This window comes from Stegostoma tigrinum, chromosome 7 (genome assembly GCF_030684315.1).
Source record: "Stegostoma tigrinum isolate sSteTig4 chromosome 7, sSteTig4.hap1, whole genome shotgun sequence".
NCBI lineage: Eukaryota > Metazoa > Chordata > Chondrichthyes > Orectolobiformes > Stegostomatidae > Stegostoma > Stegostoma tigrinum.
The window spans coordinates 31935189-31955277 of NC_081360.1; the positions used below are offsets into that span (position 1 = coordinate 31935189).

The following is a 20089-nucleotide window of genomic DNA, read 5'->3' on the forward strand; positions in this document are numbered from 1 at the left end:
AATCGACAAGGAAATCTATTGCTGATTGTGACCTATTATGTTAAAGAAACAGAACTGTCCTCCTTTTGAACATTTGGAAGAAATGCCAAGTGTGAGAAAAGACGTGCAATGTAACTGCCCATTTATCTTGTCTCCATCATCAATGATGAGGTTGTACATATTATCAACAATGCTGTCAAGCCATACCTACCTGTCACATTATGTTACACAAGGATCACTCTGGTCCAGACCTCATTCGATTGTTAGTCCAAATGTGGACAAAAATATTGAATTGGAGAAGTGAGCTAAAGTCAACTGCTCCTTACATCAAAGTAACATTTGCTAGAGTATGGCATCAAGGAGACTGATAAAAATGGAACACAGTTGGAACCTGGTGAAAAGCTTTTCCACTGAAGTTATACTTAGCACAAAGAAGAGTGGCTGTTTAATCATGCCTGCCCCAGGAAATTGCTGCAGTCTCCACACCAATGCCGGAGACCCTCAAACCATCTTTGGCTGCTTCATCAATGCAATACTCTACATCATCTGGGCAGAAGTGGAGTCATTTGCAGTTAGTTGCACTGTTAAGTTCTATTTTCAACTCCTAAAATAATGCCACTCCTTGATCAACAATAGCAAGACAAGTGATAAGTAACGTACTGACTGCACAAGTGCCTGGCTTTGACCATAAATGCGTGGGACGGGGTGGCCGAGAGGTTAACGCGATGGACTGCTAATCCATTGTGCTTTGCATGTGTGGTTTTGAATCCCACTCGTCACTGTATCTAGGGGCAGCACGGTTGCTCAGTGGTTAGTGCTGCTGCCTCACAATGCCAGGGACCTGGGTTCGATTCCAGCCTCAGATGACTGTCTGTGTGGAGTTTGCACGTTCTCCCTGTGTTTGCGTGGGTTTCATTCTGGTTGTCCAGTTTCCTCCCACAGACTGAAAATATGCAGAATAGCTGCATTGGTCATGCTGAATTTTTCATAGTGCCAAGGGCTGTTTAGGTTATGTGGGTCAGACATGGGAAATGTAGGGATAGGAGAATGGGTCTGGGTGGAATGCTGTTCAGAGTGACGGTGTGGACTTGTTGGGCCAAATGGCCTGTTTTCACACTGTTGGGATTCTATGATAATTTCCAACAAATGAATTTAAACACCCACCCATGACTTTGTGGTATTACAGTTCCTAATCCTCTGACATCAACATCTTCAGGATCATTACCGAGCAGAACACGAACAGGACAAAGTACATAAATTGTATGGTAAGAAACTCACCACCTGACTACCTAGTGTCTCTTCAGCATTTACAACGATCATCGGGATGGAACACTTTCTACTTGCTTGAAAAGGTGCAGCTTTTAACACTTAAGACATTAACACTCTGGAAGCTTGACATAATCCAGAATAAAGTAGTCACCTAAAATAGGTTGCCTCATTTGCAACCTACAACATTCACTTACTCCACCATCAACATACTGTGGCTACAGGAAAAACTGTTTTCATTGCCTTTCAAGTCTACAGGAATCAAAATTTTCAAATGCTTTCTCATAAATCAGTCCTGTGACATAATGGACCTACCCCGTAACCCTTCTCTACACTGCTTCTGAGTCTGTGTTGTGCTTTAACCGGTTTGGGTGATCTCACTACTGGCAGAGGAGAAGGCGAAGTCAAGGACTTTCTTCAGCCTATAACTTAAAAATAACTCCATTATTATACACTGATACTAAATACTGCAATACCTGGTAATCTTAGATAAGCCAGGCTCTGACATATTACGATAATTAGTTATGATAATTAGTGAGTAATCTATTCGTGTGTTCATATGTATTTATTCTCCGTTTCTTCCAGAGAGCTGAATGTTCTGATGTAGTCTGGTCTAGTGTTCTTCTCGAGAGTTCATTCTGGTCTGAATCTTCCTGCAACCTTTCTAGTAGGTTCTAACTGCCCACGCTTTGACATTTATACCCAATGATCTTCAGCTCTGTGACTTCATCATAAGGTTGCTCCAGTGTCCTAATTTCCTTACACAGCAGTGACTACAACTAAATGTTGCATTTCGAGGCAGCCTGATGAAAGTATCAAATACTTCATTGTGCCAACAAGATTTATATTCTAGTGAGCCGATATTTATATGTTTCTGAAATTATAACTGCAGCAGTTGCACTTTCCAATCCTGTTTTTTTTCCAAGCAAAAGTGCCCTAAGGACTATATAAATACAAAGAAAATAAAACCTAGGCGATGGTGCTAATGTATTAACATTGAGTCCTTACTTTTTAATAGGACAGAAGATTGATTTGTACAGGGGGAAATTTGCAAAGTTTGCAGATTGAGAAAACTGCTTTAAATCTTGTTTGAGCACTTCATTGCAGCCATCTGAAAGCAATTAGTCACAGTACTTGTGACGTACAACTCCTTTTTGCTTAGGTTGAGTTTTTGTTTAAGTACCTCCCCCTCTGATCAGAATTTGTTTAATAACCATTAATGCACTTAAAGCTGGAGTGGCTTTGTGATATCCTTCACATAAATATTGAAAACTGCTGCTGTTATCTTAAGTTGATTGTGGCTTTTGAATATAAGCTTTACTTTCCTGGTGTCCGCATTACCGACAACTTCCAGAACTGATTTAAATTGACTTTTCAAACTGGCTGATTCCAAAAGTGATTTTTATATAGTACCTGGTTAGAGATTATATTCCCCATTACCCCAAAATTAACGTGGGAGCAGATATTAATCAATTATAGCCCCTTTAGCCTATTCTCCTTTCTTGCAGGATCTTGTGCGGTAGTAGTTTCCCTTCCTCTGGACCAGGAAGATTCAAGTCCAACTTGCTGCAAAGGTGTGCAATAAAATCTTTGAACAGGTTGATTAGGAAATATCTATTCTGCTCTACCAAGCCGTCTTGACTATTCTCTGACCTAACTCTACCTTTTGTCCCTTGATTTTTTTTTTAAAATCGAAAATATCCATCGCACATTTCAAGTTAGCACTGACCTCCTAAACAACTGCATTTCTAGGAAGTGTTCCAAACCTTGACCACCCTTTATAATTTTGCTCCTGGAAACGATAGTTCAAACTTGTAGATGCTAGTTCCGAACATCTAACCAAAGAAATCTGTCTCTATCTACCTATCTATTCCCCTAAAGCTTTGATCAAGACCTTCCTTTGACATTTCAATTACAAGAAATATATTCTGAGTTTCTGGAATCTCTTCTTTTAATGTATTCCTCAGAATTCAGTTCATTCTGGAAATTCTACACTGTACTCCAGCTGAACCTCATATATTCTTTTAAGGGGTGATGGTCAGAATGGGTCAGATTATACTAGTGATCCAATTTGTGCGTTGGATAATATAATGCAAGGTTACCTGCATCTCAATACACCCAGCGTTTATTGTCCATCCCTAGTTGCTCTTGTGAAGGTGAGCTACCTCTTGAACTACTGCAGTTCATTTGATGTCGGTAGTTGCACAATGCCGTTAGAAAGTTAACCCAGCAGCCCAGAAGGAATGGTAGCGTATTTTCAAGTCAGGATGGTGAGTGGTTTGTAGTGGAACCTGCAAGTGGTGGTGTTTACGTGAATCTGCTGCTCCTCTTCTAGACTGTAGTGGTCGTGACTTTGAAAGGCATTCTCTAAGGACCCATGGTGAATTTCTGCAGTGCATCTTATAGATGTCACTGAATGCCAATAGAGTGAATAAAGGATTGTGGGTGAGGTGTCTGTTGATGAAGTTGCTTTGTCGTGGATGGTGTCGAGCTTCTGAAATGTTGCTGGAACTGCACTCATCCGTTATATTCCATTCGACCCCTGACTATGCCTTGTAGGATAGGCTTTTGGGAGGATATGAAATGGAATTGTTCACTGTAGGATTCCTAGACCCTGACCTGCTATTGTAGTCATAGCAATTACATGGCTCGCCTAGTGTAGGTTCTGGTATGCACACGGTACTCTATTTGTGGCTTAATCTACTTTTTATTTAGTTCCATCATAGCCTTCTTGTTTTTAAACTCTATGCCTTGGCTAATAAAGACAAGTATCCTGTAAACCTCCTTAACTAAGTTATCAAAACTATTCTGTCTTCAGGGACTGGTTGACATGCACACTAAGGCCTGTCTGAACTTTGCTTTCTAAGGTCCTACCGCTCGTGCATAACCTTGCCTTGTTTGTCTTGCTGAAGTGCACCACCACAGATTTATCCAGGTTGAATTCTATTTGCCACCAGTCAGCAACATCTATATCTCCCTGTAATTTAAGGCAATCCTCCTTAGTATTTACTATTCCACCAATTTTGGTATCATCTGCAAACTTACTGATCAACCCTCCTATATTCAAGTGTAAATCATAAAAGTTCATCACAGGCAACAAGGACTCCAACATGTTCTTTCTGGGACCCCGCTAGATACCGGTTTGTAGTCACAAAAATATTTATTGACCATTTTTCTGCCACTGAGCCAGTTCTGGATCTAGTTAGCCAAATCACCCTTTGCTTCCTGTTTGCAAGCCAATTTTGAACCCAATTTGCGAACTTGTCTTGGTTCCCATGGACTCTTAGTTTTTGGACCAAGCTCATACGTGGGACCTTGTTGATGGCCTTACAGAAGACCAGATAAACCACATTAACTGCACTACCTTTATCAATATATGCTGTCACCCTTTGAAAAGACTCAAATTTGTTGGATGGGTTTCCCTTTTACAAATCCATGCTATTCCTGATAAATCCTTGCCTTTCCAAGTGTCGATTAATCCTGTCCTTTTCATAATTTTTTTTCCTAGTAATTTCCCTATCGCTGACATCAGACTAACTGGTTTATATTTACCTGGCCTATCCCTGCTGCCTTGAACAAAGGAACCACAATAGCTTTCCTCCAGGCATCTGGCATTTCACCTGTGGCAGTGAAGTATTAAGGATTTCTGCCAGGGGCCTGGCAGTCTCCTCCCTTGTCAGACCCTCAGAATTTATGCATGTTTATACCTACTGAAATATCTAATATCATCTGATTAACTGTAACATGTTCTACAACCCTCACAAAGCCAACTGAAATGCAACAGCTCATCCACTTCACCCACACCTTCCACCCCAACCTCAAGTTCACCTGGGCCATCTCCAACACATCCCTCACCTTCCTGGACCCCTCAGTCACCATCTCAGCTAACCAGCTAGAAACTGATGTCCATTTGAAGCCCACTGATGCCCACAGCTACCTAGAATACGCCACCTCCCACCCACCCTCCTGCAAAAATTCCATCCCCTATTCCCAATTCCTCTGCCTCCACCGCATCTGCTCCCAGGATGAGGCATCCCACTCCCGCACATCCCAGATGTCCACGTTGTTCAAGGACCGCAACTTTCCCCCCGCAGTGGTCGAGAACGCCCTTGACTGCGTCTCCCCCATTTTCCGCAACACATCCCTCACACCCCGCCCCCGCCGCAACCGCCCAAGAGGATCCTACTCGTTCTCACATACCACCCCACTGACCTCCGGATACAACGCATCATCCTCCGACACTTCCGCCATCTACAATCCGACCCCACCACCCAAGACATTTTTCCATTCCCCACCCTTGTCTGCCTTCCAGAGATACCACTGTCTCCGCGACTCCCTTGTTCGCTCCATACTCCCCTCCAACCCCACCACACCCGGCACCTTCCCCTGCAACCGCAGGAAGTGCTACACTTACCCCCACACCACCTCCCTCACCCCCGTCCCATGCTCCAAGATGACCTTCCATATTAAGTAGATGTTCACCTGCACATCTGCCAATGTGGTATACTGTATCCATTGTACCCATGTGGCTACCTCTACATTGGGAAAACCAAGCAGAGGCTTGGGGACCGCTTTGCAGAACACCTCCGCTCGGTTCACAATAAACAACTGCACCTCCCAGTTGCGAACCATTTTACTTCTCCCTCCCGTTCTTCAGACGACATGTCCATCATGGGCCTCCTGCAGTGCCACAATGATGCCACCCGAAGGTTGCAGGAACAGCAACTCATAATCCGCTTGGGAACCCTGCAGCCCAATGGTATCAATGTGGACTTGACCAGCTTCAAAATCTCCCCTTCCCCTACTGCATCCCAAAACCAGCCCAGTTCTTCCCCTCCCCCCACTGCATCACAAAACCAGCTCAGTTCATCCGCTCCCGCCACTGCATCCCAAAACCAGCCCAGCCTGTCTCCACTTCCCTAACCTGTTCTTCCTCTCACTCATACCTTCCTCCCACCTCAAGCCGCACCTTCATTTCCTACCTACTAACCTCATCCCACCTCGTTGACCTGTCCGTCTTCCCTGGACTGACCTATCCCCTCCCTAGCTCCCCACCTATACTCTCCTCTCCACCTATCTTCTCTTCTCTCCATCTTTGGTCCGCCTCCTCCTCTCTCCCTATTTATTCCAGAACACACTCCCCATCCCCTTCTCTGATGAAGGGTCTAGGCCTGAAACGTCAACTTTTGTGCTCGTGAGATGCTGCTTGGCCTGCTGTGTTCATCCAGCTCCACGCTTTGTTATCTTGGATTCTCCAGCATCTGCAGTTCCCATTATCACTGAAATGCACAACTACCATGTCTCTCTCCTCTTTGAATACAGACAAGAAGTATTCATTTAAGACCACTCCCATACCCTCAGACTCCACCCACAGGTTGCCCTTTGGTCTCTAAGAGGCCCCACTCTTTACCTGGTAATCCTTTTACTTGTAATATACTTGTGAAAAACCTTGGGCTTTTCCTTGACTGTATCTTCCAAAAATATTTAATGCCCCTCTTTGTCGTCCTGATTTATTTTTTGAGCAACACCTACACTCATCAAACCTTTGAAAGTCCTGTCCTGATTTTAATGTGTTGTATCTGACATATGCTTCCTTTTTCTTTATCAAACTCATGATGTCCCTTGACATCTTGAGTTCCTTGGCCTTACTGCCCTTGCCATTCACTCTTGAAGGAACATGCTGGCCCTGAATTCTCATTGTACTACTTTTAAAAGATTCCCTCTACTTTCTCTTCACATCTCTTCAAAATATTCAATCAAGTTGGTCAGACATGACGCCCCGTTCAGCTATCTGTTCTCAATTAATCTCTGCCTCTCCAAGTGCGGATTATTTCTGTTCCTCAAAATTGCTTCCAATGGTTTCTAACCATTGAGGTTGGCCTGTACTACTTTGTTTATCCCTGGCTCCCTTCTTGAATAATAATACCAGCTCAGCTGTCATCTAGCCCTCTGGACAGTCCAGTGGCCCAAGATGAATTGAAAATTATTGCCTATGTCCCTGCTCTCTCCTCCCTCGCCTCACTCAACAATTTGGGATGCATTTCATCTGGCTTGGAGATGTCCCTCCTTTTAAGCCAACCAGACCACTCAAAACCATGTTTTTTTTATGTTTTTGTCTGGTCACAAATAATTTATTGTGACTGATTAGCCCTACAATCGTATTCAAAATTTCTAGAATTATTTTTAGGCTTAGTGGTGCAGTGGCAGCATGCTGGGCCCATAATCCAAAGGTCGATAGGTCAAAACCATCCACCATCAAGAATGAAATTACTAAATGTGCATCACCTCTGACTGTGCTAATTTAAGTATAATGTAGTCCTTTTCCCTAATTTCTATACCTACATCATTCCCTCGCTATTTAACACAGCCAAAAAGTATTCACTTGGAACCCTACCTACTACTTAAGAAGAGAGCAGAAGAGAAAACCGGGAACTACCCAATGGCTCTAGATCAGCAGTCGGAAAAAAATGCTTGAATTGATTTATAAAGGATGGGATAAATGAACATTTGGTTAATAATGATCTAGTTGGGCATAACTGGATTTGTGCAAGGGAAATCATGATGAACTTAGTTTTTTGAAGATGTTACCAGCAAAATTGATACAAAACCACAATGGATGTATAGACTTAAAGTTACAGAAGGTTTTTGAAACAGAGCACCAGAGGAGGCTGGTAGAAAAATTAAAGCACATGAGAAAGGAGATAATCTTTAGGACTGGATTAATGGTAGTCTAATAGACAGAAAACAGAATAGGAATAAATGGGCCATTTGTGAGTTGGTAGGCTACGAATATTTGGGTACTGAAAGGATCAGTACTTGGGGCCCCAGCTGTTCACAAATATATTGATTTGGAGATTGGTGTCAAAATTAATATCTAAGTTTGCAGATAATACAAAGTTAAATGGGAATGTATGTTGTGAGGAAGATCTTGAGTGGCTTCAACAGGCTTAGTGAATGGACTAGAAAATGAGACATGGGATATAATGTGGAAAAATGTGAGGTTATCCATGTTGGTAAGTAAACCGATGTGCCGAGTATTTGTTAAATGGTAAGAATTTGAAAAGTGGGTCGATGTGCAAAGTGACCTGGGTGTCCTTGTTGCTAGTCACTGGAAGCTAGCACTCGTCTGCAGCAAGCTGTTTGGAAAAAGGCTAATGGAATGTTAGCCTTGATTGCAAGAGGATTTGAGTCTCTTTCAATCAGGTAAGATATTAATGCCATGACGGAATACAATGGAGGATCACCAGACTTGTTCTGGGATGACAGGACTGTCCAGTGAAGAGAGATTTGGCAAACTGAGCCTGTATCCTTCAGAATTTTGAAGAATTGAAGTGATGACATTTAAACTTAGAAAATACTTAAAGGACAAACAGGGTATATATAGATAAGATGTTTCCCCTGGTCATAGTGTCTCGACCCAAGGGGCACAATTTGAGAATAAGGAGGGTCAACCAGGGCTCTGAGATAACAATTTCTCTTTCTTAGAAGGTTGTGAACCTTTGGAATTTTGTACACCAGAGGACTGTGGCAGCTCAGTCTTTAAGTATGTTTAAATTAGAGATTGATAGATTTCTGATTACCAGTGGTGTAGTGTTATGGGGATGGCTTAGGTGAAAGGGATTTGAAGTACTTGATCAGCCACATTACTGCTGAATGGTGGGGTAAACTCAGTGGACAGAATTCCCTACTCTTGTTCCCTAAGCCAGTGCTGCTTGACAGCGCTTTTAATTTCGTCGTCCATCACTTACTGTCAAATGTAGATTGGGACAGTAATTGGTTAGTTGGATTTGTCCTGCTTTTCGTGTGCAAAATACACCTTGGCAAATTTTTATATTGTTGATGAGATGGCAGTTTTGTAGCTGTACTGCAACATCTTGACCAGGGTTATGGCAAGTTCTGGAGTACACCTTTTGGTATGATTACTGAATGTTACCGTGCCTCTGTATTTTGCTATTCAATATCCAGTGCCTCCTATTTCTTGATATGTGGATTGAGTTCAGTGAGCTGAAAACTGGCACCTGTGATGCTGGGGATCTCTGCAGGAGCCTAAGGTTTGTACCAATTTGCGAACTAACGATTGTTGTAAATGCTTCAGCCATCTCTTTTGCAGTGCTATGCTAGGCTTTTCTGTTATTAGTGAGAGTGATATTTGTGGAGTTTCATCCTCTTCAGGTGAGTTGTTTACCTGTCAACCTCTGTTAATGACTGGATGTGTCAGGACAGCAGAGCTTAGGTCTGATCCATTGGTTGTGAAGTTGCTTAGCTTTGTCAACCACTTGCTGTTTGTGCTGTTTAGCAAGCAAGCAGTTCTGTTTTGTAGCTTCGCCATGTTGATACCTCAATTTTAGATGTTGGTTATTGCTTTTAGCATGTTCTCCTTCACTCTTCATTGTACCAGGGTTAATCCCTTGGCTTCTTTGTAACAGCAGGATGGGGAATATTTGGGCCAAAAGTTTGCAGATTGTGAACGTGCAGGCGTATTGATTCGTCAGCTGGGAGAAGAGAGAATCAGCAATTGGCAGGAGGTTTCCTAAGCAATATTTCATCTGATTCCATGAGACTTCATGCAGACCAGAGTCAATGTTGGGGACTCCAACGATGATGCTGTGTCTTGGATATTACATGTATGATATGATTCTGAGAGTACGGGTATGTCAGACTTTGCTTGACGAGTGTGAGAGATTTTAGAATAAACCCCAGATATTGTTGAGGCATTTGCAGGGTTAAAAGATCTCTGTTGCTGATGTAGTTTTCATTGCCTTAGCCAATGCCATCTGATCCCTCTGGCTTTATTATTTTTATAAGACCTCAGAAGTATTTGATACAATTTGATTTGATTTATTATTGTTACATGCACTCAGACATAGCATGCATACATAAGTACGTCAGGGTAATACAAAAGAAGTATATAGTGTTAGAGCTACAGAGAAGATGCAGAGCAACATCAATTTTAATATGAGAGATCTGTTCAAAAGTCTGATAACAGCGGTGAAGAATGCTTTCAAACTTTTGTATCTACTGTCTGACTGTAAAGGGTTGAAGAGAGTATAACTGGTGGGATGGGTCCTTGATTATGTTAGCTGTTTTCCCGAGGCAGTGGGAAATACAGACAGAGTCAACGGATGGGAGGCTGGTTTGCATGATGGATTGAGCTGTAATCAAACTTCTAATTTCTTGCGGTCTTGGACAGAGCAGTTGCCATACTGAGTGGCTTATGAGCAGTTATGAGTCAACCATGTTCATCTAAAGTGACATGTAAGGATGACTGTTTCACTTCCCTGAAGGGCATTAGTGAACCAGGTGGTTTGTGGCAACAATTAAAGGTTTTACGGTCGTTTTACATTTTTAATTTCAGATTTTTATTGAATTTAAACTTCACTGTCTCCTGTGATGAGAATCGAATGTGGATCTCCAGAACATTTCCTCAGTCTCTGGATTATTATTCTAGCAACAACCCCACTAGGTATCACGTCCGATCACCTTGCATATGGTGTGTCATAATCCGGCGTTACATAAACCTTGAGGACCTGTTCTTTATGTTAGTTCGTACTTTGTGTTTGCTGAACAATGCCTTGTAGGAGTCTAATAGTTTGACTGGAGCACCACTGTAGCAGCCACCAAAGAAATTGATCCCATTGTGTTCTGATTTGTTTAAATTTTATGTCAGATCTATTGGAAGTGTTACATAGTTCTGTGAAATACATATTCTGTTGAGTTTTCTTGTTTGAACCTTGTAGAGGCTTGTTTTTCTCATGTGGAGTTGAGCTGCAAAGGCTGGACCTTAATCGGTTACCAGTATTGGTATTGAATTTTTGACTGCAATTCAGTCGTCATTTGACATTTAATATTCTGGAAGAAGTGAAGTAGTCTTTTATATGCATAGTTCTGTCATCTTTTTAATGCCTTATGTTTTATAAACCAGAATACAAGCCTTTTATCAATAATTCCTTTGCCATTTTTGTTTGAATTGCTGATTATGATGGATGAAAAAGAATAAACCAGAATGAGTGCTACTGTTGGTTTCTTACAGCTGAATATTCCAGCAGATCAATGGATATGAATTAAAGAGAAAAATGCTGAAAATATTCAGCATCCCTGCCAGGATCTGTGAAGAGAGAAATGGAATTCACACTGCAGATCAGCAGTTCTTTTGTCAGAACTGGGAATAGAACATAGAATGGTACAGCATAGTACAGGCTCTTCGGCCCACGATGTTGTGCTGAACTTTTACCCTAATCCTAAGGTCTATCTAACCTCTACCCCTACCTTATACTATCATCCATATGCCTATCTAATAGCCGCTTAAATGCCCTTAATGAGGCTGACTCCACTACCCGCTCTGGCAATGCATTCCACACCCCATCTCACACTGAGTAAAGAACCTACCTCTGACGTCTCACCTATATCTACCTCCACTCACTTTACAGCTGTGCCCCCTCATAATAGTTACCTCCACCCAAGGAAAATGTCTCCGGCTGTCCACTCTATCTGTACTTGTGATCATTTTGTACACCTCTGTCAAGTCACCTCTCATCCTTTGTCATTCTAAAGAGAAAAGCCCTGGCTCTCTCAACCTTTCCTCGTAAAACCTTTCCTCCATTCCAGGCAATGTCCTGGTAAATCTGCTCTGCGCCTTTTCCAATGCTTCCACATCTTTCCTGTAATGAGGCCACCAGAACTGGGCACAATACTCACTCCAGATGTAGCCGAACCAGGGTTTCGTATAGCTGGAACGTAACTTCACGGTTCTTGAACGCGATCCCTCCTGCTAATGAAAACTAACACACCATACACCTTCTTAACAATTCTATCCACCTGGGTGGCAGCTTTCAGGGAACTGAGGACATGACCCCCAAGATCCCTCTGCTCCTCTGCACTGCCAAGAATCTTTCCATTAACCCTGTATTCTGCTTTCAAGTTTGTCCTTCCAAAATTAATCACCTCACGCTTTTCAGGGTTAAACTCCATCTGCCACTTCTCAACCCAGCTCTGCATCCTATCAATGTCCCTTTGTAACCTAAAACTGTCCTCTGCACCATCCACAACTCAACCCACCTTTATATCATCTGCAAACTTAGTAATCCACCCTTCCACTCCTTCATCCAAATCATTTACAAAAATCACAAATAGAAGAGGACCCAGAACTGATCCTTGTGGTACACCGCTTGTAAGTGAGCACCATGTTGAATATTTTCCATCCACTACCACCCTTTGGATTCAGAATTGGCTGACCCTTCGACAATCTGCCACATTTCCCCCATCCCATGCCTCCTTACTTTCAGCATGAACCTACCATGGGGAGCCTTCTCAAACATCTCAGTTAAATCCCTATATGCCACATCCGCTGTTCCACCTTCATCCACGTGTTTGGTCACCTCTTCAAAGAATTCAGTAAGGTTTGTGAGGCATGATCTACCCTTTACCAAGTGGAATACTTGGCATTGAATTACTTTATAAGTTTTCAAGCAAGATAGGGCAAGTAGGGGGTAGGAAGTTGAAGCATCTGAAGAACAAATGGGAAGCTGGGTATTAGGGTGTAATGCAGGCGAGAGTAAATGACAAAAGGAAACGCAAAAAGTGATAATGAGACAAGTAATGAAGCCAAGGTGTGTCTTGATGTACAAATGTGAAAAGCAGAATCTGTATCGAAGCTGCTGTCTGAGGGGAAAAAAAGGGCAGGGTTATAAACTTGTTGCATTCAGTCTTGAGCCCAGAAGGCTACACAGTGCTGTTTTCATTTTCAAAGTCTCATTCATGTTTTTACAAGTTTCCATGTCCCCGATGCTGATCTCTGTAATCTTGCCTAGCTCCATAACCCTCAGATGTCTGTGCTGCTTAACTTTTAGCCTCTGGAGTATCCCTGCTTTAATCATCGTTGGTGGGCCTCCCTTCAAATGATTAGGACCTGTACTGTTTCATTTTCTGCTCCTTTAAGAAGCTCCGTGATACTTGCCTTTTTTGGCCAAGTTTTTAGTCATCAGTCTCTAATGTTTTAACAAAGATCTGTAGCTTGGCTTGCGCTTGAAGTTGTTGGTTGGTTCGCCGAACTGACTGGTTTTCGTGCAACTGTTTCATCTCCCTTCTAGATAACATCATCAGTACTATGTAGCCTCTGTTGAAGCGATTGCATTAGTAGTTGAAATCCAGGCCTCCAGGAATTCTCGTGCTTGTCTTTGGCTCACTTGTCCTGGAACTGTAACTTTGTCCCGGTCGAATCAATGTCCTTCTATGTGAGAGTGGATTGAAATGAGGGAGAATTGTATCAGTGATAATGGGAACTGCAGATGCTGGAGAATCCAAGGTAATAAAGTGTGAAGCTGGATGAACACAGCAGACCAAGCAGCATCTCACGAGCACAAAAGCTGATGTTTCGGGCCTAGACCCTTCTTCAGAGAGGGGGATGGGGTGAGGGTTCTGGAATAAATAGGGACAGAGGGGGAGGCAGACCGAAGATGAAGAGGAGAGTATAGGTGGGGAGGTAGGGAGGGGATAGGTCAGTCCAGGGAAGACGGGCAGGTCAAGGAGGTGGGATGAGGTTAGTAGGTAGGAAATGGAGGTGCGGCTTGGGGTGGGAGGAAGGGATGAGTGAGAGGAAGAACAGGTTAGGGAGGTGGAGACAGGCTGGGCTGGTTTTGGGATGCAGTGGGGGGAGGGGAAGAGCTGGGCTGGTTTTGGGATGCAGTGGGGGAAGGGGAGATTTTGAAGCTGGTCAAGTCCACATTGATACCATTGGGCTGCAGGGTTCCCAAGCGGAATACGAGTTGCTGTTCCTGCAACCTTCGGGTGGCATCATTGTGGCACTGCAGGAGGCCCGTGATGGACATGTCATCTAAAGAATGGGAGGGGGAGTTGAAATGGTTCGCGACTGGGAGGTGCAGTTGTTTATTGCGAACTGAGCAGAGGTGTTCTGCAAAGCGGTCCCCAAGCCTCCGCTGGGTTTCCCCAATGTAGTGGAAGCCACACCGGGTACAATGGATACAGTATACCACATTGGCAGATGTGCAGGTGAACCTCTGCTTAATATGGAAAGTCATCTTGGGGCCTGGGATAGGGGTGAGGGAGGAGGTGTGGGGGTAAGTGTAGCACTTCCTGCAGTTGCAGGGGAAGGTGCCAGGTGTGGTGGGGTTGGAGGGCAGTGTGGAGTGAACAAGGGAGTCATGGAGAGAGTGGTCTCTCCGGAAAGCAGACAAGGGTGGGGATGGAAAAATGTCTTGGGTGGTGGGGTCAGATTGTAGATGGCGGAAGTGTCGGAGGATGATGCGTTGCATCCGGAGGTTGGTGGGGTGGTGTGTGAGAGAACAAGGGGGATCCTCTTTGGGCGGTTGTGGCGGGGGCGGGGTGTGAGGGATGTGTTGTGGGAAATGCGGGAGACGCGGTCAAGGGCATTCTCGACCACTGTCGGGGGGGAAGTTGTGGTCCTTGAAGAACTTGGACGTCTGGGATGTGCGGGAGTGGAATGTCTTATCGTGGGAGCAGATGCGGCGGAGGCGGAGGAATTGGGAATAGGGGATGGAATTTTTGCAGGAGGGTGGGTGGGAGGAAGTGTATTGGAGGAAGGTAGCTGTGGAAGTCGGTGGGTTTGAAATGGACATCAGTTCCAAGCTGGTTGCCTGAGATGGAGACTGAGAGGTCCAGGAAGTTGAGGGATGTGCTGGAGATGGCCCAGGTGAACTGAAGGTTGGGGTGGAAGGTGTTGGTGAAGTGGATGAACTGTTCGAGCTCCTCTGGGGAGCAAGAGGTGGTGCCGATACAGTCATCAATGTAACGGAGGAAGAGGTGGGGTTTGGCGCCTGTGTAGGTGCGGAAGAGGGACTGTTCCACGTAACCTATGAAGAGGCAGGCATAACTGGGGCCCATGCGGGTGCCCATGGCCACTCCCTTTGTCTTTAGGAAGTGGGAGGAATCGAAAGAGAAGTTGAGGGTGAGGACGAATTCGGCTAGGTGGATGAGGGTGTTGGTGGAGGGGGACTGGTCGGGCCTGCGGGACAGGTAGAAGTGGAGGGCCTTGAGGCCATCTGAATGCGGAATGCAGGTGTATAGGGACTGGACGTCCATGGTGAAAATGAGATGTTGGGGGCCAGGGAAGAAGTTCTTGAGGAGGTGGAGGGCATGGGTGGTGTCACGGACGTAGGTAGGGAGTTCCTGGACCCTTTGGACCTGACTGACCTCTTCCCAAATGTTACAATATGATTTTGTAATGATTCTGTAAAATGGCTTGAGATCTTTTAGTAAATCCAGTGTGGCATATGAATATGGAAGCTGTTGTTTAATTGAACGACCGTTCAATCTCGATACTCTCAGAGGTATCTGTTTGTATTTATGATTTCCAGCATCTCTAGTACTCAGCTCTTGAAATAGATGTAATGTTGGATTTGCTCAGTTAGTACAATAACTTGTGTTTTAACAACTTTGTGTCATAAATGCTGATTCTTTCAGGAAGCAGTTCACGTTTTGATCAAGCATTCAGCAGATGTCAATGCTCGTGACAAAAACTGGCAGACCCCGTTGCATGTAGCTGCTGCGAACAAGGCGATGAAGTGTGCAGAAGCAATCATTCCACTGCTTAGCAGTGTCAATGTTTCCGACAGAGGAGGCAGGACAGCCTTGCATCATGCTGCACTCAACGGACACATAGAGGTAATAAAATATTCCTGCTATTGTATGTGTTTGCACAATTATGCTTTGAAATGAGTGTTTCGGCTATAATCGCTAAGACAGGTTTTCAAGCCTGTTCCAGATAAAATGCCAGTGTAATTAACCAAGAATATCGGGTGCACTGATTGATGCTGTTGCAGGGTAGGTTGAATATCCGGTTGAGTGGAGGATTTTTCCTGACAATGGGATTCGAAAAAGGAAATAGAAAAAAATCTAGTCAGGAATAAGAAACTGTGAGCATGAGTCTTTATAAGTATGAAAATGAAAGGAGGAAGGTTGGTTGTAGGTAAAACCAAAATGAAGAACCTGCAATTTGTAAATAGTAAATTTACAATTAACTACAATTGCTAATGACTTGCACCTAAATTTCCTGATTTACACTGTGCCCAACATTATTGTTATTGCTTGGTGGCCTATAGAAGATTTCCCTGAGTATTTGCCTCCCCTTGCCATTTCCAAGCTTTACTCAAACTGATTCAGCGTCATGATCCTGCAATCTAAGAATCTCTCTTGCTGGTGCACTGATTTTATCTCTTAGTAGCTGTACCACTCACTATTTCTGTTTTGCAAATCCTTTTTAAGTGACAAAAATCCTTCAATGTTCAGTTCTCAGTCTTAATCGTACTGGAACCTCATCTCTATAGTGCCAATTAAATGATACCCATTTAGCTTTATTTGTGCCTTAAAACCATTTATTTTGTGAATGATGGAGTGCCCTTAACTTTGTCCTTTTTAACATTATTCTATGTTATGATCCTATTTCATGCCTGCCTTTGCACTACCTGCCCTCTAATTTTGGTTGCTACTTTTCTATTTTTATTTGCTACCATCCAATCTGAGCTCCCTGTCCAATTCCCACCCAGTTAACAGTCTGGTTGAAACCCTCGCAAAGTACTGTGCTCACTAGCATCTTGTCCTCGTAGTAATCTTGAAGTTACTGCTTCAGAGTTCTACTTTTGGGCCTCTTTTATAACTCTGTAAGATCTGCTTTTAAGACCCTATTCCTTCTGTTGTCTGAGTTGTTGGTTCCAATGTGGACCAAGAGTTCTGGCTATTTAATCTTCTCAGAAGAATGTCCTGCAGCTACTCAGTGACATCCTTGGTGCTGGCCAGCAGAGGCAACATTCTGGAGTCATGTCCGCAGCTGCAGAAATCCTCACATGGTCCTCCGACTAACAAATCCCCTTTCACGATTGTTGTTCTATTCTTCTCCCTCCTCCATCCTCTCTAATTCACCTAGACCAACTGTGGTGCCATGGACGTGACTCTGACTGCTCGAAGGAACCCACACCTGTATCCCAAAAGAAAAACCAGTTAGGGAGCGAGATTGTCACAAGTGACATCTGCATAACCTGCTTGGTTTTTTTAGACTGCCTGCTAGTTACCTATTTCCTCTCTGCCTGTAATTCCCTAAAAGGTAGCCACTGAAATTTAAAAGGTAACCGTGGACAAAATCTCTCAGAACCCTTGGAGACAATGGGTAGGTACTTGATTGACGGGATGTGATTAGTGGTACCCTGCAAACATCTTGGACCTCAGCTGTTCAATTTAGTACAAATAACTGAAATGATCAGTTAAAAAGCCACATATTCAAATTTGCTGATCGTACAAAAGTTTGGTCGTGTTGTTAGATTAATTGATTGAAAAATTTTAAAATTGGATTTTAATGTAGGCAAGTGTGATACCATTTGAAATGAACAGAACAAAAAACAATGAACCTAGCAAAAGCTGACTCTGCTGTCCGAAGATGCTTTTAGGTGTCCACATATATAAACCAGTAAACTGTGATGGGCAAATACAGAAATTAATCAAAAATAACAGCTAGTTTTTATATCTAGTATTTCCTCAAATTTAGAAGTCAAGCTGTGATTTGACTTCAGGTGTTGGTGTTATCATGACCAGACAGTGTAGATTGGAAGAAACTGTTTCTTCTGCTTGCTATGTCTGAATGTAACAGTTGAATGTCACTGAACTTACTGCTGTTTGGCATGATGGTAGTTGTCATTAAGCCATGTGATCAAAATAATGCAAACCTATTTTGCACATAAAGTTCTGCTAGAGGTAAATCACTGAAAATAGAGTATTTATATAACATTTGCTGAAATCCTTTGATATTTTCTTTGATATTTGAAGCATTTTTTTCATGTCAGTGCATCATGTGCCTCTTTTTGGAGGGAAATTTTGTAGAAGTTTACATTTTTTTTGCAGCAATGAGGTGATGCAACTAATAGATAGTACAGTGGCATTTGCAAGTTTTCACCTGCATTTCCTTACCTAATTCCCCTTTCAAATTTGAAATGTGTCTGTTTTTGCTAACTGTTACTTTGGAAAGTTTATTTTCATTAGATCAACCTTGTTTTGAAATTCCAATCCAAACAATGAACCAGTTATGAATTTTGGAATTTTAAAACTTTTATGAATCATTTATTTTCTTTCTTCACTCTTTCAAGATGGTAAATCTTCTATTAGCAAAAGGGGCCAATATTAATGCTTTTGATAAGAAGGACAGAAGGGCTTTGCACTGGGCAGCTTACATGGGTAAGTCATGTTGTGTTCAGCGTTTCTCATTGAATGGTTAGAGTGGTTAGACAGTATTTTCCTACAAATGAATTGCTAATGTAACAAGTATCATCTGTGAGTAAAAGGTAAATGTTTTCCGATCTGGTTTGATGTATTTCCGTTCAATTTTGTCCTTTTTATGAATGTTTCCATAGATTCTGCTACTTGTTTCATGACTGTCTGGATTGAAATGCAGCAAGGCATAGCCCATAGAATCCCTGCAGTGTGGAAACAGGCCCTTCAGCCCAACAAGTCCACACCAACCCTCAGAGCATCCCACCCACACCCATACCCCATAACCCACCTAATGAACACTATAGACAATTTATTTTGGAACTGTAATGGAAAGCTTATCACCACGTGGATGTATACAGCTATGGAACAAGGAGCTTGATGCCAGACACGATTAAGCAGTTCACTTAATTAGCACCTCATCTTTTAGCCTAAGTATTCACCACCTTCAGAGCTCATGTATGGTCACTACCAGGTGAATCTTCGATCATCATTGTATATTGACACAATTTGTCAAGGTTATTCTGGACCTCCCAAATCCACAGCCTTCAAGTTAGAATGACCAGGGCAGAAGGTGTATGGGAACATTTCACCTCCAATTGCCATACCATTTTCGTATACTGACATATTATTGCAACATGCGATCAAAATTCTAAAACACTCCTAGCTGATAAAATGATCAATTTGTCTACACCCCCAGCTGCAGTAATTCCTCAAACACTATTACAGTTTTCTAAGGCCAGCTAGGAATGCAAGAAGTACTACACTTGCCAAAACTAACGATCTCCTAAGAATGATCAAAATAAAACAAAAACTAATACTTACTGTGCAGTAAGCCTTCATCTATCTTTCTGTCCAATGGATTTGATTAATAGCCTATTTAAAATAAGAAATTCAAAATAAAACTCATGTCTAGACTTAATGAATGTTGAGGGTTCACCATATTATCCATTCCCCATGTAAAGACTGTGAATTTCAATCAATGTATAATGTGGAACTTTTTTTATTGTAGGTCATGTTGAAGTAGTTTCTTTGTTATTGAGTCATGGAGCAGAAGTTAGTGCCAAGGATAAAAAAGGTTATACCTCACTACATGCAGCTGCTTCTAATGGACAAATTAATGTGGTGAAACTACTGATTAGTCTAGCTGTGGAGGTAAGTTTTGCATTCTTGCCAAATGAATGGAGCTAATATGGTCTCTCTTGAAAAAGTACAAAGAAAATGTGTACATCTTAAATAGATCAGGAGCCACCTAACGAACAGAAACAGAAGGCAACATGCATGTCTAGTTCTAGAACATTGAACATTACAGCGCAGTACAGGCCCTTTGGCCTTCAATGTTGCGCCGACCTGTGAAACCAATCTGAAGCCCATCTAACCTACGCTAATCCATTATCATCCAAATGTTTATCCAATGACCATTTAAATGCCCTTAAAGTTGGCGAGTCTACTACTGCAAGCAGGGCATTCCACGCTCTTAGTACTGAGTAAAGAACCTACCTCTGACATCTGTCCTATATCTGTCACCCCTCAATTTAAAGCTATGTCCCCTCATGCTAGCCATCACCATCCGAGGAAAACGGTTCTGACTGTCCACCCTATCTAATCCTCTGATCGT

The 20089-nt window shown here is 42.8% G+C and overlaps 1 protein-coding gene across 9 annotated transcripts in view; it reads left to right on the forward strand.

The window, feature by feature from the left end:
- ankrd44 (ankyrin repeat domain 44) overlaps positions 1 to 20089 on the forward strand; it is a 161321-nt gene that overhangs the window by 63334 nt on the left and 77898 nt on the right. For all 9 annotated transcript variants that reach the window (XM_048533852.2, XM_048533851.2, XM_048533843.2 and 6 more), the window contains 3 exons: positions 15682 to 15882; positions 18351 to 18438; positions 19484 to 19626. In XM_048533852.2, coding sequence (XP_048389809.1) covers positions 15682 to 15882; positions 18351 to 18438; positions 19484 to 19626 — 432 coding nt within the window. The remainder of the gene's footprint in view (positions 1 to 15681; positions 15883 to 18350; positions 18439 to 19483; positions 19627 to 20089) is intronic.